This window comes from Chaetura pelagica, unplaced genomic scaffold (genome assembly GCF_000747805.2).
Source record: "Chaetura pelagica isolate M959 unplaced genomic scaffold, ChaPel_1.0 scaffold703, whole genome shotgun sequence".
Classification (NCBI taxonomy): domain Eukaryota; kingdom Metazoa; phylum Chordata; class Aves; order Apodiformes; family Apodidae; genus Chaetura; species Chaetura pelagica.
Window position 1 is genome coordinate 83,417 of NW_009952582.1, and position 12,737 is coordinate 96,153.

The 12,737-nt window shown below is 50.9% G+C and overlaps 2 protein-coding genes across 2 annotated transcripts in view; both read right to left on the bottom strand.

Moving 5' to 3' along the window:
* The window catches only part of KARS (lysyl-tRNA synthetase), a 27,225-nt gene extending 26,460 nt beyond the window's left edge, over positions 1-765 (bottom strand). Inside the window, exon 1 of the mRNA XM_009993652.1 lies at positions 752-765. Coding sequence (XP_009991954.1) covers positions 752-765 — 14 coding nt within the window. The remainder of the gene's footprint in view (positions 1-751) is intronic.
* A 1,416-nt stretch (positions 766-2,181) lies between these two features.
* TAT (tyrosine aminotransferase) lies at positions 2,182-11,070 on the bottom strand. Its single transcript, XM_009993643.1, has 11 exons — positions 10,836-11,070; positions 10,552-10,656; positions 9,688-9,755; positions 9,181-9,339; positions 8,856-8,994; positions 8,277-8,329; positions 5,931-6,083; positions 4,937-5,065; positions 4,414-4,497; positions 2,635-2,733; positions 2,182-2,325 (listed from the first exon to the last, which is right to left on the bottom strand). Exons 1-11 carry the CDS (start codon positions 11,068-11,070, stop codon positions 2,182-2,184), a joined length of 1,368 nt encoding a protein of 455 aa, XP_009991945.1.
* Positions 11,071-12,737: the final 1,667 nt, after the last annotated feature.

The following is a 12,737-nucleotide window of genomic DNA, read 5'->3' on the forward strand; positions in this document are numbered from 1 at the left end:
GGCAGGTGTGGTTTGACCCAACCTGCCTCAAGTGCCGGTTTGCCCTGCAGGCAGCCCCTTTGGGAGCTGGGGACTTACACATTTCGCCTTCATTTGCCTATGAGCCAAAAAGTTTCTTCCTTTCCCAAGGAAAGCACAAGGTTGCCTCACTGCCTGGTCCCTGTGTCTGGGGTGGGTCACTCTTCTAAACACAGGCAGTGCAGAGAGGAGCACATTGCAAGCCTGCTCTGGGCTACACAGCTGGTGCTCCCCAGCTAAGAGAAGGAGCGTGGCCGTGGGTCAGCCATAAAGGCACTGGGAGCTCTACCAGAGCACCTTTTCTGAGCATGTGAGGAAGAGCAGCTCCAGACCTGTCTTGCCTTCTTCCTTGGTGTCAGTGCTGAAGGGGCTTTTTTTGGCACAAAGCATGTCCAAACACCAGCTTAGGCTAGTCTGCCTGGCTGGCAGGGTGCTCTAGGCTACACCCATACTGTGACGCAAAGCGTCTGTGAACATAATGCCTGAAAAATGATACTAGCACGTTTGTGGTTTAATGCTAGTTTGCTATTGCAGCCGGGAAAACCTAGGTGTGGTCAAAAGGCAGTATTGTTTGCAGAAGATGGCAACAGAGGATGTGGCCTTGAGCAATCTAAATATCTTGAGATATATGAGCTATATATATGCCTATGTCTCTGGCTCTCACAGTGTCCCTGGCCAAATGCTGCTGGGTGAAGAATAAACCAAGCAGTGCTAATCAGTGCAGAATACTTACCTGTTAACAGACATCCCTGAGGCCACTCTGGAAGGGAAAGTGTCTGTGGTAGGTTGACCCTGGATGCCAGGTGCCCACCAACCTCCTCAGCTGAACAGGGGAGAGAACATACAATTAAAAGCTTTTGGGTCAAGTTAAGGACCTGGAGAGATCACTGCAGCAATGTCATGCTGTAAAGGTCTCCTGTCCCAACAGATCCCTCACACACCCCAGCTCCCTACCACTTGTCAATGTTCTGTCTTAAGCAGCTCAGGTTATTTGCCTCTATTTGGAGGTCTAGTGGCATGAAATCTCTGAAGCTGTCTGCTACTCACACACAGCCCCAGCTTGTTTCTCTTTTTGTTCTGGGATTGCTTTCTTTGCAGGGAAGGATGTAGCAGGGACACTCAGCTGATGTGCTGATGACCTTTTTATACACTGCAGTCTTTCTCATATAGATAACTCCCCTCTCATGGTGTACTGTCATCTAGAGCTGGCGCACTTTTCCCATCACTGGGGAGGCAAGGTTTACCTGTGGATCCCAATTCTGCAGGAGGACAGGTGAACAGAGCTGTAGGTAACAACAGGAGGCACTCCACAAGTCAACTCTCTTTCAGAAACTGTCCCTGAGCAGCTCGCCAGAGCAGGAAGCCCAGTGAGTGTTATCTGCAGGTGACTCCTCTTTCCACAGGAGCAGACACCGGGCCACCGGTTCCTTACTACTTTATGGAGCTGACGTATTCAGCAGTGACCCTGGCACAGCTGGCGTGTTGCAAACACCCTGCACAGCCCAAGCATTTCATGGGCTGCCACCCCCTTCGCCACCGCTGCTGCTGGGGATGCCGGCGGCCCCGCTGCAGAGCAGCACGGGCTGCGGCCTGGGGGCCGTGCTCCCCGACCTCTGCCTGGGCTGAGCAGGGGTGACCCACAGGGCAGCCAAGCACCTGGCACAACAGGAGGATTTTGCAGAGACTGGCATGTCAGAATCTTTATTAATAAAAAAGTCACAATAATTTACTCCCTTTGTCATAGAAAGGGCTCAGTGTAAAGAGCTTTGGCCTCCTTAGGTAACACAGGTAAATAAGAGGTGAATACTTTCCTCTTGTTCTCCAAGACAGTGGCCATCTCCTGTCCCCTCGGGAAGTGCTGCCAGCACAGGAGCAGCCTTGTGCTCCTGCCTGCAGCTGGTTTGCAGGCAGCACAGCCCAACACAGGGTGCAAGTGCAGAGTGAATGGAGAGCACAGGCACCGGGTGCCAGAGGGTGTGCAAGCTGCAGAGGAGGAGAGAGAGGTGGCTGCTTTTTTTCCTTAGTGCTGAGGGGTCTGTGGAGCACAAAACATGAACTAGCAGGATGGTGGCTGCTTGGAGGCAGGGGATGAAAGCAGACCTGCCTGCCTGGCTGCTGCCTCACACAAGGTGGTGCTTGGCAGAGGCAGGAGACCAGCTGTGGCTACTTGTCACACTCCAGATCCTGGGCCCCCTCAGCACCCTGGTAGTGCATCTCACAGAACTCCTGAATGCGGCTGCAGGCCTCCAAGATCATTTCCTCAGGCACAGTGATCACCACACGGAAGAAGTTTGGGTACTCAAAGCACTGAAATGAGAAAGGACGAAGTACATGAGGCTCAAGAATACAGCTCCAACAACTCAAGAAATACAGAACAAGTCTGGAGCTGGGAAGATCCTGGCAGCCTGATCAAGGGCTGGTAGCAAGGCAGAGACTGCCAGTCTCCATCCCTACACAACTGCACTGGAGCTCACAGCCAGCACACACACCTTGACAGACCACAGACACTGCATGCACAAACCCCAGCCTGTCCCCAGAGCTCAGGGCTGCACACCCTGCTGCTTCTCTCCCCACACTCTGCCCCACAGCTCCCTGGGCTTTGGGCACGAGGCTCACCGTGGCTGGCAAGCAGAACACAGACTGCTCCGAGATGAGTCGCTCGGTGAACTCCACATCATTTTCAAACTCAGGGAAATGCTCCATCTCAATCTCAACCTGCAACAGAGGGATGCAACATGGCAACCAAGGACACCAAAATTATAGGCAGTGTCCCTGATTACCCACATGGCCCAACAACTTCCCAGGAAGTGCAGCTGCCCACCTTCAATTTCTGCCTATTTAGGCTGACTGGAACACAAGACAAACAGAAACATATAAATGACAACAGGGGCTTCTTTAAGAAGTATTCACTAACTGCCTAAAGCTGGAATTTCCATTAAGGACAGCTTAAGTAAATAAACTTATGGCAAAGATAGAGTAACCAATCATAAGTGAAAAAGAATAAATAAGATATTGAAAAAAGCCTGGGAGAGAACTCTAAGTCAATATGCATTAATAACTCTGTCATGCAGGAAATCCATCCAGCAAGAAAAAGACTAACTAACATTGTGGTTTAAAAAAAGACAGCAAGATCTAGAATAAAAATAACAACATAAATCCTTGCAAGATGATATAATTGGTAAAATTACATGGAAATACTGAAATATTGAATAAATATTTGGTATTTGGAAAGGAGGAGGCTGTCCCTTTATCACATAAGGACAGTGATTTCCTGGCCATTTGTTCATAACCAATTATTATTTTAAACATACAGTGAAAATATTATTAAACAAATCAAGTGAGAAATAACTTGCATGCAGAAGTTCTGAAAGAGCCAGTGGAAGAAAAATTTTACCAGATGATTTAAGCTGAAATAAATGTTCAGATACTGCAGAAATACAATAGGTGTGAAAGAATCTTACAGCTCTGCCTCTACACAAAGAGCAAAAGCAGAAAGACCTGTGGAGCTCTGGGTAACACTGGAAATGGGGTCAACTGATACAAGAACAGCAGGATTGATACTGCAGTACTCTCTAGTTCTTTGATCACAATTTTAAAAGCTGATGAAAAACTGCAGACACTATGAGACAACAGAGAGAAAAAGGATTTAAAATGTGATAAATTTAAGAGACTTAAATGTCTCAATTCAGCGTGTTGTGATGAAAAAGGAAGTTTCACCACATCATAAAAAGCTTAAAAAAAACCCCAAACAAGTATGGAAAAAGGCAGAAGAAGCAGCATCTGCACAGGCAGAAGACACACTTGCTAGTAGGAAGAAGGCTACATGTTCAACAGGAGGTATGATAATCTGACTTGTCTAGGGGCTCCCCATTGCTAGCAGACTTAAAATCACAGAATCACAGAATGGTGAAGGTTGGAAGGAACCTTAAAGATCACCAGGATCCACCCTCCCAGCTATGAGCAGGGACACCTCCCACCAGACCAGGCTGCACAAGCCTCATACAACCTGGCCTTGAACCCCTCCAAGGAGGGGGCTTTCACAGCCTCCCTGGACAACCTGTTCCAGGACCTTACTACCCTCATGGTGAAATCCAGGTAAAAAAATAATAAAAATAATTGAGGTAAAACAACATTGTTTTGCCAAGTACAAGTTGGTGAGTTCTGTGCAGAAGGGAGTTAGTGAAATGTACCAGCCTCTGCTGTGTGAGGAGTGAACAACATATTCTGGCCTTCTAAAGTGACCAAAGGATACATTTACCACACAGGGCAATGTGAAAGTGCATGGTAAGGGAGACCTGCTGCCAAGCACCAGTCTGAAACCACTGACCAGCATTGGCAAGAGACCTAGTCTGACTGTTAATGATCTGGAAGTGGCATGACTCTCTCTCCACTTACCATGAGGTACATGGCTCCAGCAGGCCGGACAGGCTGGAGGCCAGGGATAGCTGATAAGGCAGCATAACAAAGGTCAGCATTGGCCTGAAAAGCAGAAAGGAGAATTTCAAAACAGGAGAAATTCCAGGAAGCAGCTCAGCAAACTGAAGCCAAGCTCCAGACCAGGAATATAAACAGGGTCACCCACTGTAAATAAAAGGGACAACAAATGCAAACAGCATGGGTGATCGTGGCCTTGAGTACAGCAGGTGTGACTGAGCTGAGCTCAGTAAGTCAGTGCCAAACATCCCATCCCCTGGGTTGCCACCTCCAGCTGCAGGGCTGAGCTGCTCGAAATTTAGCACAGCAAATATTTCTGCCCCAGTTACCAGGTCTCCTGCTGGAATTGGATTTTTTGGGCTCTACCAGTCACAGATAGAACTGCATCTTGAAGTGGGGCAAGGAGGGTTGATGAGCCAGAGAGATATGACTCTCTCCAAACAATCCATGAACAAACTGTGCTGACATTTCACAGCCTTTTTACCTTGAGGATGCTGAGGGTGTTGTGGTAGAACTCAGGGGGTGTGCGGTGCAAGATACGTTCCAGTGCTCCTTGGACAATTGTACAGGGTCCTAGGATCCTTTGACTCAGCCTTAGAAGGCCATCCCTGATCTGAAAAAAACATGGTGATATTTGCAGCTCACACTGTGCTTCCCTGAAGGGACAATTCCAAGACCTATTCCAAGACTATTTCTACAGCTGTTCACACCCCTCTCTTCAGTAAGCATACAGAGTACTAAAGAACATTTGCTTGACTATATGCCAAGTATTTGCAGACAATTCACAATGTCATTCTCTGTTCCTCAGTTGCAGATTGTAATGCCAAGGGACACAGCCCTTTGGAGTTTTCTAATCTGACTACAATCAGGCTGGAATGTAGCTTATCAAATAAAGCCAGAGCTTTCCCCTCAGGTTTGGGCCCACGATCCACCCTTTCAAAGCCAGGTAGAGACAACCGACATCAGCTCTTCTGCTCACTCAGTTGGCTCTCTCTTCTCCCTCCTCCTCCTCCACAGAAAGCCTTCTAGGTGGAAAGGTCACTATAGTAGATGGTGGTTCTTGTAACACAGATGAACAAATAGCCAGATAAAGCACTGGCAGCACTGCAAAGTGCTCTGTACTTACAATTAAGATAAACCATGTAAGAGCACACAGAGACCACACATGGACTCCACATGCTGGATAAGCCATGCAGTACCTTCAGTGTACACTGGAACTATTTGAGAAGAAAAGGAATTAGAAGCACACAAAAAGGACAAAGCATATATGAAGAAGCAGCAGAGACAATTAGTGTGTTACAGTACAGATGTGGGTAGGAGGCCACGTGTGGGAGCAGACAGAGTAAGGAAGGAATGTATAAGCAATTGTGTGACACATGTGAGAGCAGAAGAACAGCGTATGCCAGTATCAGCTAAAGTGCTGGTGATCCACACACTGAAAGCTTGTTGCTATGACAGAAACACTGAGCAGTTCTTACCTCATTACCAAAGATGTCTCTCCTGTCATGAATTAGGATCCAGCCCATCCGCCAGCCAGGGACCAGCCATCGCTTTGCCAAGCCACCACAGGATAAGATTGGCACATTGGTGCTGAGAGTTGCAATGGGTTCATATTTGCAGTCAGCAAACACCTGTGACAGGAGCCTGTGTTAGGGCTGTCCCTGCCTCTTACTGTGAGAACTGTGGGGTGTGCATGAGGGACAACAAGAAGGGAGGCAGGGAAGTGATGGGAAGTGGATGGTGAAAGCTCCCAGCTTCAAGGTATGAACATGGTAAGGGAACTTGCATGAAAGCAAGAAGTTTGGTAAGAGGAAAGGAGCCGGACATGGGAGACACAGCAGAAGACTGGGAGCTCCAGGCATAGACCCAGGCATAGTATGGGGAGGTGGAGCTGTGCACACCTCTGGAGACTTGGCTGTCGTGGCTAAAGGGTGAGTGTGTCAGAAAGGACAGGGAGCATGGGGGTGGAAAGGACTCAGCTGATACTCACCATGTCTCCATAGATCTCGTCAGCAAGGATGGGTATGCACTGTCTTGATGCCACTGTGGGAGAGAGGACATTCAGCCTGGCCATGCTGCACCCTCCATGGGAGCAGACTTGCCTGTTGCCTGCTGCAGGGCCTGACAGGGCTCTGAGGGAAGCCCATGGCAGAGGGTCCCTATCTTCCTCCTACAGACTATTCATTCAGAAAGCCCAACCACTGGAGATCCCTGCCCTGGCTGAACCCAGCTCTGCTCTCACCTATGGGAGCAGGCAGCTCAGCCCTCCTACTGATAGGCCAAGGGCCAGGAACCATAGGGCTCCCCATGAACACTCTCCCTCTGCAGAGCTAGAGTGGAGAAATGAGCAGTCCCAGCCACACAGACCATGTAAGGAAGAGCAAGACACATGCTGTGCCTCTTCCTGCACAGATATGGCAACACCTGCACACTGAGCCAGCCCTGCTTCCTGAGATGGAGCCAGTTATGAGCAGAGGAGCAAAGCCCTGGGCCATGGTGCTGCAGTAACTGAGATGTGGGCAATGCACACCAGACTGCAACCATACACAAGAAACACAGGCAGACTCACCTGCCAGGATCTTCTGGAGGTGGCTCTTGCTGAACACAGAGCCACAGGGGTTCGACGGGTTGTTCACAATGAGACAAGCTGTCTTCTCATCCACGAGAGACTCCAAGTGCTTCAAATCAATTTCCCAGCCCTTCTCTGGCTAGTTAAGAGAAGAGGAAGTGAAGTGACAGCTGAGAAACTGGATGGAGTTGCCACACAGGGTGAGGTGTGACAGGGTCTCCAGAGTTGCTCAGGTTGCATCTTTACCTACTTCCCAGGCAGGGACAGGGTATTTCTGAGAGACAGAAATGTCAGGGCTGCCCCTTCCAGGCCTGCTACCACTTACCAAGAGGTTGTAGAGCTTGACCTCAATCCCCATAGACAATGCCAGAGTCTTGTAGAGGGAGAAGCCAGGTCGTGGCACCAGGATATTCTGTCCTGGGTTAGCCAGCACCGCCAAGGCAAGTTCTATGGCCTGGCTGCAGCCACTTGTTAAGATGACATCCTATAAAGAGCATACAGGAGTCAGCAGAAAGCACAGCCACTCTGAAGTACCCCAACCACATGGCAGGGACATAATGCCCAGGCTCTGCTAGGTGAGAGCTGAGAGCTTTTCAGCCAAAACAATTCACAATTCCACAGCCTGACTGAAAGCAGGAACCCTCTAACAGCTGGGGAGCTCAGCCTCCTCCTAAGGAGGGTGAAGAAGGGATGGGCAAGGGATGAGAGCAGCAGTAGACCAGTGTGGGACAAGGCCATGGACTAGCCTTCAGTCACACAGCTGGGCAGGACAGGGAGAGCTGGGGCAGACCCCCACACCATCTGGTCTGGCAGGGGCAGCACAACACAGTACCTGGGCCTGCAGGGGTGCCTCTGGGCAGCTGTAGTACCTGGCCACGGCCTCCCGCAGCAAACACCTGTGACAGGAGCCTGTGTTAGGGCTGTCCCTGCCTCTTACTGTGAGAACTGTGGGGTGTGCATGAGGGACAACAAGAAGGGAGGCAGGGAAGTGATGGGAAGTGGATGGTGAAAGCTCCCAGCTTCAAGGTATGAACATGGTAAGGGAACTTGCATGAAAGCAAGAAGTTTGGTAAGAGGAAAGGAGCCGGACATGGGAGACACAGCAGAAGACTGGGAGCTCCAGGCATAGACCCAGGCATAGTATGGGGAGGTGGAGCTGTGCACACCTCTGGAGACTTGGCTGTCGTGGCTAAAGGGTGAGTGTGTCAGAAAGGACAGGGAGCATGGGGGTGGAAAGGACTCAGCTGATACTCACCATGTCTCCATAGATCTCGTCAGCAAGGATGGGTATGCACTGTCTTGATGCCACTGTGGGAGAGAGGACATTCAGCCTGGCCATGCTGCACCCTCCATGGGAGCAGACTTGCCTGTTGCCTGCTGCAGGGCCTGACAGGGCTCTGAGGGAAGCCCATGGCAGAGGGTCCCTATCTTCCTCCTACAGACTATTCATTCAGAAAGCCCAACCACTGGAGATCCCTGCCCTGGCTGAACCCAGCTCTGCTCTCACCTATGGGAGCAGGCAGCTCAGCCCTCCTACTGATAGGCCAAGGGCCAGGAACCATAGGGCTCCCCATGAACACTCTCCCTCTGCAGAGCTAGAGTGGAGAAATGAGCAGTCCCAGCCACACAGACCATGTAAGGAAGAGCAAGACACATGCTGTGCCTCTTCCTGCACAGATATGGCAACACCTGCACACTGAGCCAGCCCTGCTTCCTGAGATGGAGCCAGTTATGAGCAGAGGAGCAAAGCCCTGGGCCATGGTGCTGCAGTAACTGAGATGTGGGCAATGCACACCAGACTGCAACCATACACAAGAAACACAGGCAGACTCACCTGCCAGGATCTTCTGGAGGTGGCTCTTGCTGAACACAGAGCCACAGGGGTTCGACGGGTTGTTCACAATGAGACAAGCTGTCTTCTCATCCACGAGAGACTCCAAGTGCTTCAAATCAATTTCCCAGCCCTTCTCTGGCTAGTTAAGAGAAGAGGAAGTGAAGTGACAGCTGAGAAACTGGATGGAGTTGCCACACAGGGTGAGGTGTGACAGGGTCTCCAGAGTTGCTCAGGTTGCATCTTTACCTACTTCCCAGGCAGGGACAGGGTATTTCTGAGAGACAGAAATGTCAGGGCTGCCCCTTCCAGGCCTGCTACCACTTACCAAGAGGTTGTAGAGCTTGACCTCAATCCCCATAGACAATGCCAGAGTCTTGTAGAGGGAGAAGCCAGGTCGTGGCACCAGGATATTCTGTCCTGGGTTAGCCAGCACCGCCAAGGCAAGTTCTATGGCCTGGCTGCAGCCACTTGTTAAGATGACATCCTATAAAGAGCATACAGGAGTCAGCAGAAAGCACAGCCACTCTGAAGTACCCCAACCACATGGCAGGGACATAATGCCCAGGCTCTGCTAGGTGAGAGCTGAGAGCTTTTCAGCCAAAACAATTCACAATTCCACAGCCTGACTGAAAGCAGGAACCCTCTAACAGCTGGGGAGCTCAGCCTCCTCCTAAGGAGGGTGAAGAAGGGATGGGCAAGGGATGAGAGCAGCAGTAGACCAGTGTGGGACAAGGCCATGGACTAGCCTTCAGTCACACAGCTGGGCAGGACAGGGAGAGCTGGGGCAGACCCCCACACCATCTGGTCTGGCAGGGGCAGCACAACACAGTACCTGGGCCTGCAGGGGTGCCTCTGGGCAGCTGTAGTACCTGGCCACGGCCTCCCGGCAGGACTGGTAGCCTGGGGAAAGAGAAGCCAAACATGGAGGAGAAGGTTTTTGATAGATAGTTTCCTTTTTCTTGCCGGTATAGGGCTCAAAGCTGCCACCCAGATGGAGAAAGCCCATTTCTTAGTGCCAAGGTGGCAGAGACTGTCCTGCCTCAGGCCAAGAACCAGGCAGCCCCGTGGCCGGGCCAGGCAGGCCAGGAGCAGGGACATACCCTGGGCAGGAAGGCTCTGTGCCCTGCATCTCCTGGACACAGACCTCAGGAGCAGGGTGACAGGTAGCCAAGGAGCTGCTGTGACCTGCAGGAAGCTGAGTGCTCTTTGCATGGCCTTCACTGTTCAGTGAGGGCCCAGGGGCAGCCCTCCCTGTCACCACATGTTGCCCTGCGAGGCAGGTATGGTCTGTGCTCTGTGCCTGCTTTTTGCACTAACTACGAAGAGGGCTCATGTTGTCTGTGAAGTCAGGAAGTCCAAGGGGAGTCCTGGTCAAAGCAGGTCAGAAAGGAACTTGGCTGTGACCCACGTCAGGCAGACACGGCCCTGAGCCCTTCTGGGTGCCTGAAAACCTGCCTGCTGTAACGGCTGGGGCAGCAAGCACAGGCTCTGCAGGAGGCTCCAGGCCTCAAGGATCATGCAGGGAAGAGCACTCAGATGTATCCAGGGATACACCTGCTTGTGTGCTCATGGGCCTATTGGTGAGGGCAGCTGCAGGGGGCTACTGGAAAGATGTCTGTGGGCCCCATAGACCTGCAGTGGGTGGGAGCTGGCATGACTTCACCCAGCTCTTACAGAGTGAGTTTTGTCAACTTACCAACAGATGGAGCATAACCGTTGTAACGTCCTGAGTCCAAAGCCTCCTTCATAGCCCGTGTGACCTCATCATTTGTGGGAAGGTTTCCAAAGACCGTTGGATCTCCTTTTCAAAGATTTAAAAATGTTAACATTCTCAATGATCAGTGACAGACCCAGAGGTGTGTGGTTGTCTGGCCTACCTCTGGATGCCTACACAAGCTTTGCTGCTTCAGAGCCCTGCCATCTGCCAGCCACACAGCTGACCCTGCTGCTCTGAGGCTTCAGCCACAGCACTATGCTCACCTAAGGACAAGGAGATCATAGCTTTCTTTGGGTTGGGCTCCACCTTCATGCTGTCTACAATGGCTCGAACAGGATTGAAAGTCTTCTTTGACATTTCAGAAGCCCTGACAGCCCATCTTGGCTTTCGGCTCTTCACCTTCCCCAGCGATATGTTGTTCCCGTTGGTCTTGAGATGAACATCCAGCAGAGGGGCATGATCTCCACGGCCGTTCACTTGGATCAGGTATGAGTCCATTCTGAGAGCTGTCAGTGTGAAGTGGATTTCCAAGGCTTAGTTAACACATGCCAAACAAGGGGTCTGCCCGATTAGGGACACAACCCCTGACTATCCAAAAGTAACCCTTGTGAGAGCTGCAGACCCTACCTGCTGCCTATGGACAGCTCAGTCAGCAGCAGCAAGTAGGGCTGCATTCAGTGCCAGAATTAAGTTAAACCCCATGTATAAATGACAGCACAGTGCAGTGGGAAAGAAAAAGGTACCTCTGTTTGCTAGCTGCTCCACTGCTTAGTATGAGCTTGCTTTGCTAAGGAGGAGCAGACCCCCATTACACTCAGCAGCCATGAGCTAGCAGCATGTTGTGGTCTCTGCTTGACTGCAGATTCAGTGTTCCATGGACAGAAGGGCTGGGTCATCTCCCTTCTTCCCCCCCAGCTATTCACTTGCACAGCTCAAGCTGCAACCACAAGGATCAGTTCTGGTTCTCAACCTTCACTGTGGTTGTTCACATACATAATGCCCCTCCAGTCTGGAGACAGAAATACGGCACTGCTTAAATCAAATTTCAGATGCCAAAAAGGTAGTTCTGGTCCACTGGGCAGGGGCAGGGTAGAGGTTAAACACTTGCCTGTTGGCAGAGCAACAGGGGGCATCAGCCTGGCCCAGAGACCCAGGTCAAAAGGCAGTACTTGGAGAATGTTGCAAGACTGGCACAGCCAAGAGGGAAATCAGGGAGGTGGCACTTCCCCAGGCAGAGGGCCTGTACTCCTTCCCAAAGCTGGGCAACAAGGAAAGCTCAACACGAGAACAGCTGCCTTCTAGGCCACAAAACACACACAAAAGGAACTTAGACACCCCAGCACTTATACCCAGAGCAGAAACCAGACTCAAGCCAGCAAAAGCCTTATTTACAAACTGCTGCTGACTCAGGGCAGAACCTGCAGAAGGTTAGGGACAGGACACAGGGCAGACAGAGAACTCCTGAGCCTTCACACCCTTTTTTGCTGAAACTAGCACACTACCCTGTAATCCTGCCATAAACTGCTTATGCTCTCTGCACTGCTTTATTTCTCTGTTGCACTGAAAGGCAATTCAGTGAACAGTGGCCCTTTCCTGATGGCAGCTAGAACCATACTTGCAGATACCTGTAACACAGCTACCCCTTCCTTGCTGCAGAGACTGAGCTGGAAGGGCTGTAGCATTGCCTGGTTCAGGAAAGATGTGCCACCTGAACAAATGTCTTCACTGCTTCAGTGAAGCTTGCACCTAGAGATGCCCCATTCATGCCTGTTTATAGCAGCTCAGGCTGATCTAATAGAGCCACAAAGCAAGACTCCAGCTTCTCTACTAGTACCTCCTGGGTGTCCTTTCTACCAAAAGAAAGGCAGCTGAAAAACTTGCAGCAGGGCTACATAAAAAATGAGCAGAGAAGTAAGCCATACATCTCAGTTCAGGGCAGGCTCAGTCCCAGACACACAATGCAGAGCCTTCACACCCCCATGCAACATGGTTCCCATGCGAAGGGGAGCTGCAGGCAGAGGTACAGCTGATGCCTTCAGTGTAGGCAGCCAGGCATGATCTCCTCACTTTTCCTCCTGAAAGAATCAAGGTACTAGAGCACAGTACTTTACCTTCTAAAGCACACAGAGAGAGAGACCAACAAGCTGGGGGGTCCAGTCCCTACT

What these genes read in the sequence shown, in the direction of transcription:
- TAT (XM_009993643.1), bottom strand. Translation starts at nt 11,070, where the DNA reads ATGGACTCATACCTGATCCAAGTGAACGGCCGTGGAGATCATGCCCCT. An exon ending in ACGAGATCTATGGAGACATG is followed by an intron (nt 6,084 to 8,276) that starts GTGAGTATCAGC and finishes CTCCTGTCACAG; the next exon opens with GTGTTTGCTGACTGCAAATA. An exon ending in ACACCCTCAGCATCCTCAAG is followed by an intron (nt 4,498 to 4,936) that starts GTAAAAAGGCTG and finishes TCTGCTTTTCAG; the next exon opens with GCCAATGCTGACCTTTGTTA.